The 20539-nt window shown below is 43.0% G+C and overlaps 1 protein-coding gene across 5 annotated transcripts in view; it reads right to left on the minus strand.

Annotated features, from left to right (window-relative positions):
- Positions 1 to 2337: 2337 nt before the first annotated feature.
- Positions 2338 to 20539, minus strand: part of nrcama (neuronal cell adhesion molecule a) — a 427797-nt gene continuing 409595 nt past the window's right edge. For all 5 annotated transcript variants that reach the window (XM_078568477.1, XM_078568478.1, XM_078568476.1 and 2 more), the window contains one exon: positions 2338 to 4705. In XM_078568477.1, coding sequence (XP_078424603.1) covers positions 4471 to 4705 — 235 coding nt within the window. In that variant the 3' untranslated portion in view covers positions 2338 to 4470. The remainder of the gene's footprint in view (positions 4706 to 20539) is intronic.

Genomic DNA, 20539 nt, shown 5'->3' on the forward strand with positions numbered 1-20539 from the left:
CAGCCAGCCAATCTTCTACCCATGCTAATATGTTACCCACTGCACCATGCGCTTCTACTTTCTATAATAATCTTTGATGTGGCACCATATCAAATGCCTTCCAAAAATCCAGGTACCGTACGTCTACAGGCTCCCCTTTAACCACTGTGCATGTTACTCATAGAAACATAGAAAATAGCAGGAGTAGGCCATTTGGCCCTTCAAGCCTGCTCCACCATTCATTATGATCATGGCTTATCATCCAGCTCCCACTTTCTCCCCATATCCTTTGATCCCTTTTGTCCCAAGAGCTATATCTAACTCCTTCTTGAAAACATACAATGTTTTGGCCTCAACTACTTTCTGTGGTAACGAATTCCACGGGCTCACCACTCTCTGGGTGAAGAAATTTCTCCTCATCTCAGTCCTAACTGGTCTACCCCGTATCCTCAGCCTGTGACACCTGGTTCTGGACTCCCCCACCATCGGGAACATCCTTCCTGCATCTACCCTGTCTAGTCCTGTTAGAATTTTATAGGTTTCTATGAGATCCCCCCTCATTCTTCTGAACTTCAGCGAATAAAATCCTAACTAACTCAATCTTTCCTCATATGTCAGTCCCGACATCCCAGGAATCAGTCAGGTAAACCTTTGCTGCACCCCCTCTATAGCAAGAACATCCTTCCTCAGATAAGGAGACCAAAACTGCACACAATATTCCAGGTGTGGTCTCACCAAGGCCCTGTATAATTGCAGCAAGACATCCCTGCTCCTGTACTCGAATCCTCTCGCTATGAAAGCCAACATACCATTTGCCTTCTTTACCACCTGCTGCACCTGCATGCTTACCTTCAGCGACTGGTGTACAAGGACACCCAGGTCTCAGTGCACATTCCCCTCTCTCAATTTATAGCCATTCAGATAATAATCTGCCTTCCTGTTTTTGCTACCAAAATGGATAACCTCACATTTATCCACATTATACTGCATCTGCCATGCATTTGCCCACTCACTCAGCTTGTCCTAATCACACTGAAGCATCTCTGCATCCTCCTCACAGCTCACCCTCCCACCCAGCTGTGTCATCTGCAAATTTGGAGATATTACATTTAGTTCCCCCATCTAAATCATTAATATATATTGTGAATAGCTGGGGTCCCAGCACCGATCCCTGCGGTACCCCACTAGTCACTGCCTGCCATTCGGAAAAAGACCCGTTTAATCCTACTCTTTGTTTCCTGTCTGCCAACCAGTTTTCTATCCATCTCAATACACTACACCCAATCTGATGCACTTTAATTTTACACGCCAATCTCTTATCTGAGACTTTGTCGAAAGCCTTCAAAAAACTCCAGTAAATTGGTTAAACATGATTTTCCTTTCACAAAACCATGCTGACTTTTCCCAATTTCCTTGAGCTCTTCTAAACTCCTTCATGATCGACTCTAATAACTTCCCCATGACAGACATCAAGCTAACTGGCCTATGGTTTCCTGTTTTCTGCCTCCCTCCCTTCTTGAATAGAGGGGTTATATTTGCTACTTTCCAATCTGAAGGAACCGTTCCAGAATCTACCGAATTTTGGAAAATTAACACCAGCACGTCGACCACCTCATTACCATGCCAATAATTATCATCTGATTGAATAAGTCAGTGTCAAGTAAATAGAATCTTTCCGGTATAAGTCTAACCTCCATGAATAGCAAAGCACATCCTGTTTTAATACAATGTGCTCCAAAGTGAGCGTAACTCAGCTACCTTTCCTGATATCACGCTTCCCTTGGTCACCTAAATGTACCTTTCTTCATCCTATTATAGAAAGCAAACAAGGAAATACTAGCATGTTAGCCTGACCTCAGTAGTAGGGAAAATGCTAGAATTTATAAAGGATGTGATAACTGGACACTTAGAAAATAATGATAGGATTGGGCAAAGTCAACATGGATTTTTGAAAGGGAAATCATGTTTGACAAACCTGTTGGAGTTTCTTTTGAGGATGTAACTAGCAGAATTGAGTGTATAATTGGCTAGCAGCCATTGTGTATATTCAAGACAGAAATCGATAGATTTCTAGATATGAAAGATATCAAGGGATAGAGAATAGTGCAGGAAAATGGAATTGAGGTAGATGATCTAACTGAATTGTGGAGCAGGCTTGAGGGGCTGAATGGCCTACTCCTGCTTTTATGTATCTATGTTCCTATATCCTATGTTCAAATAATACTTAATTGGCTATAACGTGCTTTGGAATGTGCGGAGGTCATGAAAGGTGCTATAGAAATGCAAGTTCTTTTTAGGTCCATGAAACAACACAAGTTTCTCGAATCTCAGAAACAAATAAAAAAAATGCTAAGTGGGTAAAGTCTAAAGCACATTTATTTTCCCATTTGTTTCCTTTTTCCTGATACAAAATCAGTAAGCTCTTAATGGCCTTACAGAACAGCGAGGCAAAGCAGAAACCTCTCTGTCCGACTGCACGCTTTCTCATGCAAAAAGAAATCTCACATCCACCTCACCGGCGCTTGGAATTAACTTTTGTTACACCAGCCTCGTTAACAACTCTTTCCAAAGAAACCCATTGGCAAGTTGAATATAATAATAAAAATAATGTCCCAGGGCCTGCTTCTATCTCCGGCCCTGTCTCTTAAGCAAATCGCGAGAGAGAAAAGCAAATTAGTGCCCCCCCACAAAAAAAAATTGATTTCTCAAGAGGCATCTTGCAAACAGCAGTTAATTTCAAACGAGATGTAAAAATAGCCTCTCCTGCACAGTAAACTGTTACTGGAGGAGCACACTAACATATTAGAAGTGAGATGTCCTGGTTAGTTGAAAACAGATTACTTTCACAGCCAGTGAGTTTGCAGCTTTACAGATCGGCAGCATAAAATACAGTGAGAAAAAGAAACCTGTTCAATAAATATAGTTACCAACTCTGGTTGGATGGATCAATTCCTGGAGGTTTTACCAAATGATCTTCAGCCTCAAACTGCCCCTCCCAGTGAAACAGCCATGTTTTCCCCCCACCTCCAGCATTTTTCAAACTAATAAACTAAAAGCATTCAAAGAAAATGAAGGAAACTTTTGTTTTAATGTGATCCCATGAACTTTGCCCAGGGTTCCTTGCAGCAACATCTGGGTGCTCTGGGACAATTCTACACACTCGATTGGCGATATATCAGTTCACACACAATACAACCTGAGCTGCACTGGAGCAATCTAGAAGCCTGAGGGCATTGACAAGAAGTCAAAGTATATTTACAAAATACAACACAATATCTACAGCAAGTACAACAAAAAAAAGCTTAATTAAACTTGATGCAAGTTATGAAAAAAAAATCAATAGTAAAACAAACAACTTTCTTGCAACCAAGAGCTTGTAATCCCAATTTGTTTTATCCCTTGTGTTTCTTGACTAGCATTTTTTTCCCAAAGGATTTGAATCTGGTTAGTCCAAATCAGTCAGAGCAAAAAAAAAAACTTTTTTAGGTTAAAAAGAGAGGCCACGTCTATCATGTTTCTTTTGTTTCTGTTTGGATCTTAAAAGGTTGGTAATCTAACAGTAATAATTAGTAGAAGTGAACAGCAGGCACTATATTAAACTGTTGAGTGCTGTGCCGTCGTGTTAAAATCTCTGTGTAACATGTCGCTAGGTTTAATTTACAAAAATTGCGTGTATAAGGCTTTGAGAGGTTTAGTGTGCTCGTATTGGTAAGTATGTGATTTGTGCCTGTCAGTGGTGATACATGAACTTTCCAGCTCCACAATAATTGGATAAAATATTCCCTCTTTGTTAGGAACTACAATATTATGGTACAAACATTGGGCTCAATCCCCATCCCAACACATCCCACTTCAAATCTTGCACTGGGATTCAATACAATCAGCCCCGACATTTTTTTTGCTGTCCTGAAAAAAAAGACACAAACAGTTGTTACACATTCAAAGAAGAAGGGTCATTACCATCTTCGAGACAATGTCCCACTGACATTGGTGAGCTCTAGAATACCAATTGAACACTGACGACAAAACAAGATTCATTTTCAGTCACTGCACTGTGCACTTTATAAACAAATATGATACAGACCACTCTCATCACAGCATACACTCATCTATCTTAGGTGGCAGTGAGATACACGTTGTTCTCATGCACTATGTTAGCGCAAACCAATAGGATACGAAGAAGTGAACCCAACAAATAGCGTGCCAAGTCCAACTCTATATACACAGGAGATGAACTTCTGTTCCAGATTAGTGGACAATAATTCACAATCCCTTCTCTGCTCAGTTGCATCCCTGAAAGCTCACATTAGGTTTTTCTCTTCTTTCACTGTTTTGTTCATCTATACACTCAGGACCTTTAGGCACTCGCTTCTCATCATTGCTTTATTTCTTAACGTGCATGTAATGACAAGTCAGAAGATAAGTGTGAATGGATAAACTCTACGATTTATTGGTGCATGGGCATTGGGTGGTCCAACATTTTCCCCCATGTTAGACAAAGGAGTTCATGGCGTTGACCGGGGATGGGGCCTCGGAGCTTTCGTTGCCCTCCACAGCTTCTTTTTCCTTCTTTCCGCTGTACTGTCCAATAAAAGAACCATCTTCGTTGAACTGCCCTTCCCCACCTTCGCCATAGTCAACCAGGCTGTCATCACTCACACCTTTCTTAACTGTCCCGTCCGAAGGCGTCCGGCTACCTTTAAGTGGTTTATGGTCCTCTGTGTCACTGAAAAGGAGGGTAACATTTAATAAAGGTGCAAGTTTGTAAATGTGAATACAACGCAGAGCAAAACTATTTAATTTACAGGAAGATCAATACAGGCATTACCAGGCTCAACCATTGGAATGAACTGGGAAGCCATTCTAATGGCATACTCAATAATAATACATGACAACTAAAGTGCAAGGGGTTTCCATACATAATCCAGTTTGATGAATCGCATATCTCACTATTTACAACCAATGGGTTACAATTACAATTCAAGACATTTCAAAGTAGGAAGGAGTCATGGAAATGAATGTGAGCAGCTCATGAAGTGACATGTTTCACTATCTAGGAAAGGATGGCAGCATTTATCAAATGAGGAATGGCATTTGGAATATCCTTTTCTAGCCCAGGGTGAACCTACAACCGTGGCCATATGTTACTACTCAACAGCCGTCTCTATTACCAAGATTTCGATTCAGATTGTAACTAGAGGCTAGGTTCCTTGTTGTCCTGTTGGGCCACTTAGAACTGTCACTGCAAGTCAACTGAGATGCAAAGTAGCAATAAATATTAGTCAGGGGGTTTGAGGATACATTTGGGACCTTTGGGCTGGAAAAGGGATGATGCTAGTTGGCTGTTAGTTAGCAGGAAGAGACATCAGCGGGTGGGACATATGCAAGTGGGAAAGAAAATGGAGGTTGTTCTGAAATGAAGAGAGTTTGTACTGAGCTCATTCCATGACGTAGAAAGGTTAAGCAAATGCTGTAGGGGGGCATTCAAATCATTCAGTGTTACTCGAGGCATGCCAGACTTTCAGTTGCCACCTTACCTTTCCAGAGACCTACATTTTCCATTAAAGAATGCAGAAGAAATAAATGAAAACAGTCAGAAGAAACAGCAAGGTCGGTCTGTTGTCAGGCGCGCGTAATTCACGGACAACCGGCCCAGTTTTTAATAGGAGGGTACATCTAAAAGCTGCATTAGTAACAAGGAAGAGAAGAGACCAACCAAAAGGTAAACACATGTGAATACAATCCTTGCCATCCCACACTGCTAACCACTGGTGGTGCTCCATGGGCAGTCGAGGAAAACCTGAATGCTGCTCTGGCTGAGCAATGGCTGAGGTGCTTGCCATGTTTACGAATGCAGGAAGACTCCCTCTACGATTCTGCAAAGAGGTTCTGTGCAGATATCCCTGGATCTCGACACTTTCCAACCAAAGGTCATTCTTCCCCGTTATGGATAGAAAGAAATGTTAGCCCAGTGATTTATTCTGAAGGACCAAAGGTAACCATGGTGCTCTGAAAATGTGCCGTTAAAATGTCTCGGCAATAAATATTGTTCAGAAACAGAATTCATAGTAAGCTTGGTTACCATCAAACCTTAACAAGATGAGTTGCCTGTATCGGTTTTGTTCAACCACTGTTAGAATGATTTGCATTTATAAAGAGAAATTCAAGACCCAAAGCACTTCTCAGCCAAATAAGTACTTTTTGAAGTGTAGCACCATTATAATTTAGGAAATGCAACCACTAATTTGCGTTCAGCAAGGCTCCACAAAAAGCAGTGCAATGATCATCTATCTTACAGATGTTGGTTTTAGTCTTGATGATACCAAGGCTCATTAATGCCAACTCAAATGCATGTACAATTTAGCAATTAAAATGTTGGTTTTTCAATTGATTTTTGCTGGGTCACCGATTCCAGGAGGCGACAGGACCAGTGACGTACGTTGAACACCAAGTGAGTAGAGGGATGAAAATGAAGCACAGGCACATGGGTAGAAGGAAGAAAGGATTCCTTTCTAATAGAAACATTGTTGGTTACCCTAAAAGACCCAACCTTTGGTCAAACAACAAGCCATACAGACCATTAGAAAAAAAAAAATCAGCTTCCGGCTCCTAGGGCAGGATTTTCAGGTCGTTGGGTGAGTGCGGTGGGCGGGCCTGGGGGCAGCCGGGAAATGGTCCACCGCCCGCAATTGGCCCCCCCCGACCACAATTTCACGCTGCTGGCCAATTAACAGCCAGCCAGTGTGAAAGGTGCCCTGAAAGACTCAGGGCTGCCGGGGTGGGGGTGGGGGCGGGGGCGGGGGCGGGAGGAGAACTAGCGCTGGAGTCTGTGCGGGCGCTGGGGGAGCAATGAAAGCTCTCTGAGGGCAGAGGGCTGCCTCCGGGAGCTGAAGAATTTTGAAATTAAAAATAAAGATGTCGAAAATGTTTAAAAAAATGTACACACGTAGGACTTACTCACATGCACATATACATCATAAAAATGTCAAAACATTTTTGTTTTTTTAAAAATTAATCTCGGAAACTTCATCCCGCCTGTGGAGGACATTTCCTCAAAAATACAAAGGCCGCCTGGCTGATTCACCTGCCCACCAGCTGTAACATTGGACAGGCAGTGAAAAGTCTCTTAATTAATAAATTAATGGCCTTAATAGGCCTCTTAACTGTCGGTGGGCACACTGCTGACTCTGGCACGCACCCGCTGACCGAAATAGCACGCGAGTACATCGGGGTGCTCAGCCGATGTCATCATGCGCTATTTTATGCCCAATCGGGTCGGGCGCATGTCCACCCGCGGGACATAAAATTCTGCCCCTAATCTTGTGCTCAGTTAGTTGGTCTCAGCTAGATCACCAGTAGAGGTGCAATAATTGGCCTCAGTACCTGTGGGATGAAATAACAGTGACCACTGCTGTGAAATGCCATGAGGAGGGCAGGACTGGCCCCAGTCTTGATGCTTTCGAAGTTCAACTGACCGACCTACACTGACCATTGTGGTTTACACATGTGATAAGGTGGGAAGGGGCTAGTTTGTGGTACTTGCCCCCACCCTCACTACATGTGTCAGAACCTCTAGGGAAGGGGAAAAAATACAGCAAGCACTGGATTAACAGCTGTCTTGAGGAGCACTGAAGGAACTCCAACTCTGAGTGCAGAGAGGCCCAATAACTTCAACAGCCAGAGCTCTGCTCCGAATCCCAGTCACACATTCAATCCTTGGTTAGGTACAGAACTGCTGCATTCAAAATGATGGTGCATATTCTCAAAAATCAGGACTGTTTTAAATTCCTGCTACCAATTAAAAAAATACTTGAAAAAGAAATACACATTCTTAATTGGAATTGCAAGTTGAAGGTGACAGGGCAAAAACAGGAAGGAAAAAAAGGGAAAAAGAGATGACCAACATCAGTGCACCCATAAAGAAAGTTCTTGAGGAAGGCTTTAAGCATTGTTCAGGAAATAATACAGAAGATTGGGAACAGAATTTAGTGGGTCAAATGATTAAACAAAGAGTAGGGTTCAATTTCCGCTCCTACCCTCCTGTCGGTGTTGACTCATATTGGGGTAGTGTTTAAGAGGTACTCATCAATCGTTGGTGGCTGGGCCAGGTGACCAATATCATGTGCATAAATACAAGCTGTTCAACTATGGAAGGAATCACAACCAGACCTGTTCCTATCCTTACCTACAATTGTCAGCGGATGATCAGGAACACTGATTTACCTATTCCTATCCCAGGTGTACTTGACTGAGGTTAGCTCAAAGTCTACACATTGACAAAAACAACTACAGGCTGAATTCACAAAACGGAAGGGCTGAAGCAGAAACTTTACCCAAGGCGGGTTGCCTTCTTGAATCGAGCCGCTGTTAGCAGTTTTGCCACAACTGACTGGTTTACTAGGCCCTTTCAGAGGGCAGTTAAGAGTTAATCCCTTTGCTGTGGGAATGGAGTCTGGTGTAGGCCAGGCTGGATAAGGGCAGTAGGTTTCCTTTCTAAAGTACATTAATGAACTAGTTGAGGTTTTTAACGATAGTCCAACGGTCATTTTTACTGATAAATAGATTTTTATTTCTAGATTTCTTTATTTATCAACTGAATTCCAATTTTCAAACTGCCACTGTGGCACACTCCAAAAGTACTTCAATGGCCTTCAAGCACTTTAGGATATTCTGATGTAGTGAAAGGAACTATACATATATAGATTTATTGTATGAATGAATGCATGTCTTATTTTCTTTTCCTTCAGTGGTACTTTGATACCAGGTTTTGTATGTAAACTCAACTGGAGTGCAGCTGCTCAAACTTACTTCATGTAGGACCCTTACAGCCAGCGGACAGAAAAGTCCAAAAAATACTTAACACACTTCCCAAATATTTGATTCGCTGCTGACACCGAGTGGCAGAGCATTAGAACTGTACAGGAGCATTTTTTTCGTGACTGTACTGGATGCCCAATTTGGGCATAAATGATGCTTTCTATTACATCCAACTGGCATGTTAAGAGCCTGTGAGCTGCTTAGAATTTAGACAACATTGAACAGCTAAATATGAGGCCCGAGTTAGTAAGGAATTGATGTATGCATTGTGGGTATGAGTACAATGTGCAGATAAGCCCAAGCCTAAAAGGGTCCATGACTTGAGTTTAGCTCCCACCACTTTCTTATCCCCAATGACTATGTGGTCTCTCTTTGCCCCTCAGTCCACATTGCTGCTTAAGTTATAATTCTCTCCCAATTATCTTTCTGATCATCGGAACTTACATTGGGTGTAATGCAGAATTGATCCCAGCATTAAGCATAGTGGTAGTAACTTACTAATAGGTCTTTCAACACTGACACAAAATTCCTCATTTGTACAACTATGGACACTGTAGAATATTGGGTGTTGGATCACTGGTAGCCTTGGGTATCTCAAGCCAGGTTAGTAGATCTTCATTGTTCCATTATCTTAACTAGCCTCGATCAACACACCATACTTGGTTTTGGTGATTAGAGAGACACCGTCCTAGAGAAGAAACTGGGGTAACAAAAGTGCGGATTTCCCTTTTTCCCCACCAGGTTTCTCTCCGCCCATCCTCTCTCCTTTATTCCTTTATTTGACCTTCCCCTCCTCCTCTCTCTCCTCACCACATCTTCCCTCAAAGTTGCTAACTCCTGCTGGAGTTTGCAAGGGTGGGTGTGGGGAGTGGAATTCCATGGGAACCTGATTCACACGCAAGGCAAAACACAATTTGACAGCCAGTGAACTGAAGAACGAAGCTTGCCGCATTGAAGGAAGGGGCTAATTAATGTATTAATGGGGCAGGGAAGAAAAATAAATCAGCTGAAGGGAGGAGCATCGACTCTGAACTATAACAGGGGCTAATGTGGAATTCTACATGAGGAGGATTTAAAAGTTAAGTATGCAAATTGGCGATTATTATTCAAACTGACATTATGAAGTGATTCTTCTTCATTTTGATTTATGACTGGCAGAAACTATTTCTAGTCATTTACATTTCAAATAACGTTTTCTACTTGACAAGGTCTCACTTGAAGCTGTGATTAGGATTATATAGTTAAATGATAAAACAATTTTGGCCTGTACTTTGCATTTTACGAGCTTGTGTTAGAACTCTCAATCAATTTGGTTACAATTCCATTTTTGTTTTTATTTTGCATTTAAGGATTGCTCTAAGAACTTGCTGCAGGACAAACCTCACTGCTCCACACTCTGTAGCTCTACCAGTCCAGGTAGTCCTCACTTCCTAATTTTGATTGTCCATTCCCTACAGTGACCAATGGTCAAACTCACTGTATGGTGCAGAATTGAGTTACACAGGCCGGGAGGATGCCAACTTTATTTCTTGTTCTGCGCCAAATGAGTTGATCATACCACTAAAGGCACTAGCATGTTTGGGTTGAGAAAGGGGTCAGAAAATAGGGCCAAAACTCCTGCTCCGCATTGTTATCCAAAATCCCTCCTTGAAGTGTGTCAGGTTTAAAGTATGGCTGCGCCTAGCTGTGATGTGAAGTGCGCCATGTGTAAGTTAGGTCTGGGCCGAGGTTTGATGGTCACCGTGGTTGCTAAGCTTGCGGATAAAGCAATATCTTAGCTGCTCGGATATGGTGAGGAATAGGCTTTGCAGTGCCAACATTACTAGTTGTTGCTTTCAGAAATGAAAGTGGAAGGGGAGAAAATTGGAAGAAAAACTAGAGGATGAATATAAAACCATTTTTTTTTGTCTCCTCCTTCAGGCCTAGTGCAGAACCTGTCCTGATTTTTAACTCTGAGAAATCAATGGGATGTAAAGCAAACGGGTTCTACAACATGCTCTGCTAGAGACAGGGTGCGAAGATTAAAAGTTATCCCGCAATCCTTTAGAGGAAAAAGGTGGTTGTGGTATATGTGGTGAGGGGGCCTGTAACCCCAGTTATCTTTGGACATGCTCAGATCATCCAGCTCACTCTTTGAGAAAGCACCTTCACTCCATCTGAGAATTAAACAAATAAAAAGCAAACACAGTGCACTCCATCTAATAGTGCAGCTGCACCCTAGGGGTCTTTAAACATAGTAGCAGGAACAGATGCGACACAGCCTAGTCATTACATTTACATCTGGTATTTGGGTTAGACTGGGAGTGACTCAGGCTCATTAACTACAATTGGATTGAAAAAGGAAGGAACCAGGAGGAGGCCATTAAGTCCCTCCAGCTTGTTAAGTCCCTCCCATCCAGTTAAATACAGCTAATCTGTATCTTAGCAACTCTTACCCACCTTGGATCCATGACCCTTATCAATCAAGTTAGAAAAATCTCAATTTTGAGATTTTCACTTGACCTTGCCTCAACTGTTTTTTGAGAGAGAGTGAGTTCCAGATTTCCACTACTTTCTGTGTGAAGAAATGCTTTGGCCTTATCACCCCTGGACAGCTAAGCTCTAATTTTACACTGATGCTCCATTCTTCTGGGACACCCCACACCCAACCTGAGGAAATAATTTCTCTCCATCTGATCCTACCAAATCCTATCGCCATTTTAAACACCTCAGTTAGACCTTTTAGTCTCTTTAACCCTTTTGGCACCTGTATCATTCTGGTGGATATACACTGCATCCCCTGCATAGCCAATATATCCTGCATCCCCTGCATAGCCAATATATCCTTCCTCAGTTGCAGTGCCCAGAACTGAATACTGTACAACCACAACTTGATCCAACTGTACATAACCCTTTGTATTCAGTCCTCTGGAGATAAAGGCTGTCGTTTGATTATTTTGACTTGTGTTTTTAGCTGTCCGCTATAGCTTTTATTAATTTCTGTACGTGGACAGCAAAGTCTCTGCTCCTCCACATTTCTGAGCTTCTCACCATTTAAAAATAGACTGATCTGTTTTTCCACATGTCCAAAGTAGGGTGACCTCACATTTCCTTATATTGAGAAGAATTTAGAATTAGAGAAATCATTACATCAAGACGACAACATGGGCCTGGACACTCCCGATAATGCAGCTGGTGAAGGCAATGAGCAGGAGGGGCCCTGGTTTAATGCCGGGTACGTACTTTTATAATCTGATAATCTTAGTCAGAGTGCCAGAATCAGTGTCAATGTTCCTGCTTTAAGGAGGGGAAAATCACACATGCTTCACCTCCTGGCAAGCACACTTGTGGACCATGAGTGAGGACAGTAGACAATGTCTTAGGAACAGGGGGTGGGCTGCACATTTGGAGAACAAAGGTGATGGATATGAGATAGAGTGTGCGCGTGCATGCCTGCTCTATTCTGATAACTCCTGTGGATGCAAAGTGCTGAAAACAAGCTCATGTGCTGAAAGAAATGTTAGAAATCAGTTCTCAGAGGTTTAATCAACGATAGCAGAATCAAGTTAAAAATCCAACATATTCAGTTGAGTTTCAGCTTTCCAGACAAGCAACATTATAGGCCAAGAACATTACACTGTGCCTTAGCAGTAACACATTTCCCTTTACTTCCATTAGGGTGCAACAATCCCCACTCTCTTTGTACAAAGCTTTTCCCTCTTTCCTTCTCTCTCCCTCCTCCCCCAACCCGGCCACCTTCTCGCCCTCTGAATGCGTTGGCCCATATTGAGATTTGCCCCGACTGGCAGTGATATCTCGTATTGCACTTAAACAGCCCCATTCTTTATTTGTGAGGCTAGAGAGGGAATGCTAACAGGTTAGTTGGCTGCGGTGGCATCACAGCCAAACTCAGACCTGTCCCTTCCAGCACTGGAGCGCCCCCAGTGATAGTGACACTGCCATAAATATTGATAACAATTGACCATTTGTTGCACCCTAAGGTTTTGTAGAAATAGCAAGGCAGAATAGTTGAACGGCAACATACAACTAATTATACAAAACAGAGGTACTATATATATATATATCTGTAAATAATTAGCAGTAATGTACATCAACATTTAGGCTTACATAGCTTGGTTATCATACAAAATTGGGAAAGAACTTCAAGTACAGGTATAAGAATTACAAGAACATATAAGGCTTCAATAGCACAATAAACCTTTGGCACTGTATTGGAGATGATGCTCTTCATTGTTTCATAAGTGCTTAACGTCTATAAAAGGAACAGGATCTTTGTGAAAAAAATGGTTGGCCAAACCATTCTTTTTAAAAAAAAATTTCCAAATGCACAAGATAAACTGCATTGGTGTCACCAAGTAACGTGGGCATGATGTAAAGGGCACACAGCTCTTCTCTCCCTGCTGAGGTGCCCAGAGACCCCTCCCCTTTAAGAGATGTACCAAGAACCCCTCTCCTCTTTAAGGGATGTACCCAGAGATCCTCCTTTTCAGGAATGTAGACAGAGCCCCTCCCCTTTAAGGAATAAAGACAGAGCCCCTCCCTTTTAAGGAATGTAGACAGGGCCCCTTCCCTTAAGGAATATACCCAGAGCCCACTCCCTTTAAACAATATAAGGAACCACCTATCTATGTCAGCATTCATAATGCCAAAGAATAATCTTTCCATATCCCTCACGACCTTCATCCCTAACCCTCCTGAAATTATTGACCTGTGCTGGGATAGGTTCCCACAGATGCTGAGTGCCTTTCAATGTCTCACCCAGTTGTTTACAGGAGTACGTTGCCAGAATGTGTATTCAGTGTGAAAAGCATCACAGTAGAGCCCAATCCTGCCCTCTGCTGATGCACACTCACACACCAGCTGGATTGTCACTGTGAGCAGGATCCTCCAACTGAGAACAAGGACTTACTCTGTGGACCCACTTCGTTTTGTGGCTCTGAGGCATCAGTGGAGTCAAAGAAGCTAAATCTAAACTGCTCTCCCTCAAAAATATCCTCCCAGAAATAGGCAATAAATAATATTGAAAACTTATTAACCCTCAGTTATTAGAAGTATTAACCCTCAGCTCCAAGGGGGTCTTCTGTCAAAGCAACCGTGAAATAGTTTCAATGAAATACTTTGAAGAAAGATTCTTTCAGGTCCAAACAAAGCAACAAGATCAATATATGAATACGAGATCTTCCACGCAATGTGCTATAGGTTGGATTATGAATGCAAGTCTCTATGTATTATTTTTATATGTATTAATTGGATTAACACAGACATACATAATGAAGTGTAGATTGAATTAGTAACAAATGGGCTATTTTACAAACCTTCCCACTGTGGCAGCAATCTTCACAAATGCTGGAACAGTAGGTGGGATTTTCTGGCCTTGCCTGCCACTGGGATCGCCTGGGCCCACCGAACGTCAATGGACTTATGGCTGGGCCGCCACATCCTACACGACGGGTCCCGCCACAGCAGGGCTGGAAAATCCCGGCTAGTATGTCAGGAGAGAAGGGTCATTTAGGGAGGGGAGTCAGGGCAGCGTGGCAGACAGTGAAGGGTCACTCCAGCAGGTGAAGGGTCACGCCAGAGAGGGATATGACAACAGCATGTGAGGGGTGAAGGGTCATTCCAGAGGGTGAAGGGTCACTCCAGGGAGGGATATGACAACAGCATGTGAGGGGTGAAGGGTCATTCCAGAGGATGAAGGGTCACTCCAGGGAGGGGTATGACAACACCGTGTGAGGGTTGAAAGGTCATTCCAGAGGGTGAAGGGTCACTCCAGGGGGTTTTGAAAGGTGAAACTGGTGTCACTGGTTACCAAAAGGTGAACATTCCACAATTGTTCCAATCCATTTGTTGCAAATGAAGTGATCAATCTGCATTGTATTTGAGTTTTAGCCATAAATTGCTACAGAAATTGACAGTTTGTATTCCAGGATCCATATCTGAAAGAATGCTCCTTTAAAATCATGCAATAATTTGAGATTTGAAGAGAGATATTGCAAATCAAGGTACCTTAGAATAAAAATGAAATGATAATGATCGAGCCTGTGCCTCATGGGGCTTATTTCTTGATGATGCTCAGCTGCTTTAAATAGCTTTATTCCACTGAAGCACCAATTTGAAGCAGACAAATTATGGAACAGGCCTCGAGGAATCTGAACAATGCAGGACCTGGGGGGGTATACGGTTGCCAACTCTCCAGGATTGGCCTGGAGTCTCCAAGAATTGAAGATTAATCTCCAGGGCACTGCTGTGTGCAGCCCTGGAGAAAAATCATTGGGACATTAAAAAAGATGCTTAAAATATTTTCTTTGAATATTTCTCTTCACCAGATATAAAAAAACTGAAAGTGCAGGAGAAAAAGGTTACTTGGCTGACAGTCAAGCATCATCCAATTGGGGAATTAGTCTTTTTGCTTTCCAGTTGGGGTAGGAAGGCAGTGTGTCACAAGGATGGATGTGTTGGCCGACTAATGGCTGGAGCGTGGGGACAAGTTGTGTGATGGAACCTCCAGGAGTGCATTTAATCGCAGCTGACAACCCTAAGTGAGTTATCTGTTGTATTCAAGCTCAGGTTGTTCAACCAGACTTAAATAACACTGACCTCTGTTTCTAAGACTGGAACTACTCAGGTGAGGGGAAAGGACAAGCCACCCTTTCGTATGTTTTGAACTCCATGTATATTGTGCTCAATGATTTTGTTTGTTTGACTTTATTGTTTGACTTCATTGAATGCTCTTTGGTGCCATATATTCCAATCAAATTTCATCAAATTTTTATGAGCTTTTAAATGTTAGATTCATACTGAGGTGAAATGATGCTCAGCTGTAAAACTCAATGTTCACGAGCCAAACTAAAGCTGTCCAGCCTCAAGCCTTTATTGTGCAGTAAAATCAGTTCCTCAGGCCTGTGCTGGGGTTAATGTCCACAGGCTGCATCTCAATAAAAATGTCCAAACAGGCCTCACACTAAACCTACCCTACGGTAAAAGAATCTACAGAGCAATTTGCTCCTGTTCTCAAAGACTACACGTCCATCCCAGGTGCAATTCTTGAACAATACACCGAATAAAAAAGGCCCTTCAGTCCATTGCTTCTTCTCCAGCCCAAGTGCCCAGCTACTCGAGAGTGCCTGACTTCATCCTGTCCTAATACTCAGCCGCCCCCTCTTTGCCCCAATACCCATCTTCCCCTATCCCAATACCCAGCCCCCTAGTGACTCTATAGCCAGCTCCCATAAACTATACCCAGCCCTCCCTACTGTACACCCAACCCCTTAACCCTATACCCAGTCTCACTATCCCAATAATCAGACTCCTCTGACCCAATAGCCATCTTCCCCTCTCCCAATAACCTGGCATCCCCCCCCACTCTGACCTGCTACCCAGACCCTTAATCATCCATCCATTCTCCCTGACCCTCTATTCAGCCCCTCTGACCCTATACCCAGCACCCTTGACAATGCCCACTTTGCCTCAACCATACCTCCCCTTGCCCCCATAATACCCATGATGCAGGGTTCAGGTTCTAGGTTTTAAAGAGAGCTGCTTACTTCTGGTGCCAAAATATTAACCAGCCTAAGCAAGGATAGAGGTTTGATGGGCAGGCCTAATGTCAGAAGCACTTTGACCTGTGATCACACTCCGCACAAAGAGGAAAGTGTGTCACTAATGACGTAATACCAGGCCTTAACAATAATAAATCGTTAACAGCCTGCTCCAGCCAAACAATATAATTGGCTCCAGTCTGTTGATTCGGTAGGGACAGGGAGAGGTAGAGAGTTGGAGAGGTGTAGGGAGAGAATTCCAGAGCTCGAGGCTCAGACAGCTGAAGCCACGGCTATCAGTCATGGAGCAATTATGAATAGGAATGCACAAGAGGCCAGAATTAAAGGAGTGCAAATATCTCATAGGGTTGTGAGGCTGGAGGAGATTACAGAGACAGGGAGGGGTGAGACCATGGAGGGATTTAAAAACAAGGATGATATTGCTGGACCAGGACACTCATAAAATCAAGATGTTGCCGGGCCAGGAGCCAATGTAGGTTATTGAGAACAGGGGTGATAGGGGAAACAGGAAACTTACTGCAAGTTAAGACACGGGCAGCAGAGTTTTGGATGACCTCACATTTACGGAGGGTAGAATGTGGGAGGCCAGCCAGGAGTGCTTTGGAATAATTAATTCTGGAGTAAAGGATAAGGATGAGCTGATACAGGGATGAAGTCGAGTGATGTTACGAAGGTGGAAAAAGGTGGTCTTAGAGATGGCATGGTTATGAGATTGGAAGCTCATCTCAGAATCAAACGTGACACCGGTGAGCTAAAATATGGGTTAATAAATGAAACTCAGCATGGATTTGTTAAAACAAATCTTGTTTAATTAGATTGATTGAGATTTGAAGTAGTAAAGGGTTGTAGTTGAAGAGAGTAGAGCAGGTGATTTTGTGTATATAGACTTTCAAAAGGTGTGTGATAAAGTACCACATAATAGACTTGTTATCAAAATTGAAGCCGTTTGGATTAAAACGCAGTGACGGAGTGGTTATAAAATTGGCTAAGGGGCAGTAAGCAGATAGTAGTGGTGAACGATTGCCCATCAGACTGGAAGGAAGTGTTCAGTGGTATACCCCAGGATTGGTATTGGGATCGCTGCTCTTTTTGATATATATTCATGACCTGGACTTGGGTTTACAGGGCATGATCTCAAAGTCTGCGAATGATACAAAGCTTGAAAATGTAGGAAACGGTTGGGTGAACAGTAACTGCATTCAGAGGGGGAGGGCACAGAAAATCTGGTGAAATGGGCAGACGCATGGCGGATGAATTTTAATGATTCATTTGGTAGGAAGAATGAGGTGAAGCAAAGGAAATGGTACAAGTTTAAAGTGGGTGCAGTAACAGGAGATCTCAGGGTATATGTAGACCAGTCTTAGAAGGCAGCAGGAAAAGTTGAGAAGACTGTTGAAAAAGGAATAGGGGACCCTTGGCTTTATAAATACTGGCATAGAGTACAAAAGCAAAGAAGTAGTTATGCTAAGCCTTTATAAAAGGCCTCAGCTGGCGTATTGTGGCCAATTCTGGGCCCCATACTTTAGGAAGGGTGTCAAGTCTTGGAGAGGATGCAGAGGAGATTGACAAGAATAATACCATGATGAGGTACTTCAGTTAGTGCAGGGATTGGAGAAATTGGGGCTGTTCTCCTTTGAACAGGGACGGTTAAGAGGAGATTTCATGGAGGTAATCAAAATCATGAAGAGTTATGTAAAGTAAATAAGGAGAAACTGTTTCCAGTTGCAGAGGCAGTAGCCAGGAGACACAGATCTAAAAAAACTGGCAAAACACCAGAGGTGACACGAGGAAGCGTTTTTTCTTTATGCAGCGAGTTATTACAATCTGCAATGCACTGCTGAAAGGGCGGTAGAAGCAGATTTAAGACTAACTCTCAAAGGGAATTGGATAAATATTTGAAGGGGAAAACTTGCAGGGATATGATGAAAGAGCAGGGAACTGAGACTAATGGAACAACATGGCACAGGTATGATGGGCTGACTGGCCTCAGCTTCTGTGTTGTCTCATTCTATGATTCACTATCTGTTTTCAGTGGACAAATATGCCAACTGTGTTCCAAGATTATAATCTAGACAATTCATGGTTCTAACCCATATTTGGCACACCAATGACTTCACCACTGGAGGTTATCTATACATTCATGTCAGGTATGACATCACCTGTAATGCACACGCTGAGGGGCTGGTTTTCCCAATGTTTACGGTAGGGTTCCGTGTCCACCTATTTTGTGCTCCCCGTGACTTCCTGTTCATTATGTGAGTGTAAACCATTTCCCAATGTATCCTTGCAGCAAGTAAGGCTTGATGCCAGGAATGGGTGCTCATTAAAACCAGGCAAGTTAATGTCTACTTTAAGAAGCTTGACATTATACTCAAAGAGGAGAAACTTAGCAGCTTTCAATGGTTTCTAAAACTGATTTTACAACACCATTAAAAGATGTTCTTTCTCCTCCCCTGATGCACTGCTCAGCTGCTGGAAGTGCAAGTCAGGACATATTGTTGACTAGTTTGTCAATTTATGTTGACAATGTACTATCTCCAGAACTCTGAAACAGCAGCGAAGCACATTGCGGGAGGAAACACGATAAGACTAGGTGACTGTCCTCAATGCATATCAACTGCACACCATGTACAGAGCCAAGAACTGTCCCTCCATCTCTTGGAAAGCTCTCCACTGCACTAACCACATCAACTACCACTCCAATGATTTTAATAATCAGTTCTCTGTCACTTTCTGTTCCACTTGCATGTTAGCACATTTTGTGAACAGTTAACTGACTAGCAATGGCATTTTTACACCAGGAAACAGTGGTTAGAGAATCTTTTTGAATTTATCTGTTCGTAGGATGTCAGCATCACTGGCATGTCCAGAACCTAAGGTCCATCTCTAACTTCCTTTGAGAAGGTGGTGGTGAGCTGCCTTCTTGAACCTCTGCAGCCCTTGTAGTGTAGGAAAGCCCGCAGTGCTGTTAGATAGGGAGCGCCAGGGTTTTGAGCTAGCAACAGTGAAGGAACAGTGATATATTTCCAAGTCAGGATGGTGTGTGACTTGGAGGGGAAGTTGCAAGCGGTGGTGGTGGTGTTCCCACAAGCCTATTCCCCTTGTTCTTTCTGGATGGCAGAGATCCCAAGTTTGGAAGGTGTTGTCACAGGAGGCTTGTTCTACAGTGTATCCTGTCGACAGTACACACTGCTGTCACTATGTGCCAATGGTAAGGGAGTGAAGTTTAAGGTGGTGGGTGGAGTGTCATTCAAGTGGGTTGCTTTGTCCTGGATGATGTTGAGCTTGTCTGAATGTTGTTGGAGCTGCAACCAGGTATGTGGGGAATATTCCATCACATTCCTGACTTGTGCCTTGTAGATGGTGGACAGGTTTTGGGAGTCAGGTGGTCAGATACTCGCCACAGAATTCCCAGTCTTTGACCTGCTTTTGTACTCAGTATTTTTATGGCTGGTCCAGTTCAGTTTCTGGTCAATTGTAACCTCCGAATGTGGGGGATTTGGGGTGCAAAGTTGTTGAATGCCAATGAGAGATGGTTAGCTTCTCTCTTGCTGGAGATGGTCACAGCCTGACACTTGTGTGGCGAGAATGTTACTTGCTATTTATCAGCTCAAGCCTCAATGCTATCCAGGTCTTGCTGGACACGAGCATGGAGTGCCTCATGATCTAAGGAGTTTTGAATGAAATGCAACATTGTACAATCCATCAGTGAACATCCCCACTTCTGACCTTATGTTGGAAGAAAGGTCATTGATGTAGCAGCTGAAGATAGGTGGGTCTTGGACACTACCCTGAGGAACTCCTAGGCCAAGATGATTGGCCTCCAATATCCACAAACATCTTTCCTGTGTGCTGGGTATGGTTCCAACCAGTGGAATGTTTATCCCCCTATTCCCACTGACTTCAGTTTTGCTAGGGCTCCATGATGTCACACTCAGTCAAATGTTGCCTTGATATTAAGTTCAGTCACTCTCACCTCACCTCTAGATTTCAGCTCTTTCGTCCATGTTTGACCAAGGCTGTAATGAGGTCAGGAGCTGAGTGGCCCTGGTAGAACCCAAACTGAACATCAGTGAGCAGGTTATTGCTGTGTAAGTGGCACTTGATAGCACTGTTGACAACACCTTCTATCACGTTGCTGATGTTCGAGAGTAGACTGATAGGGGCAGCAATTGGTTGAATTT

This window comes from Cetorhinus maximus, chromosome 22 (genome assembly GCF_964194155.1).
Source record: "Cetorhinus maximus chromosome 22, sCetMax3.hap1.1, whole genome shotgun sequence".
NCBI classification, from domain to species: domain Eukaryota; kingdom Metazoa; phylum Chordata; class Chondrichthyes; order Lamniformes; family Cetorhinidae; genus Cetorhinus; species Cetorhinus maximus.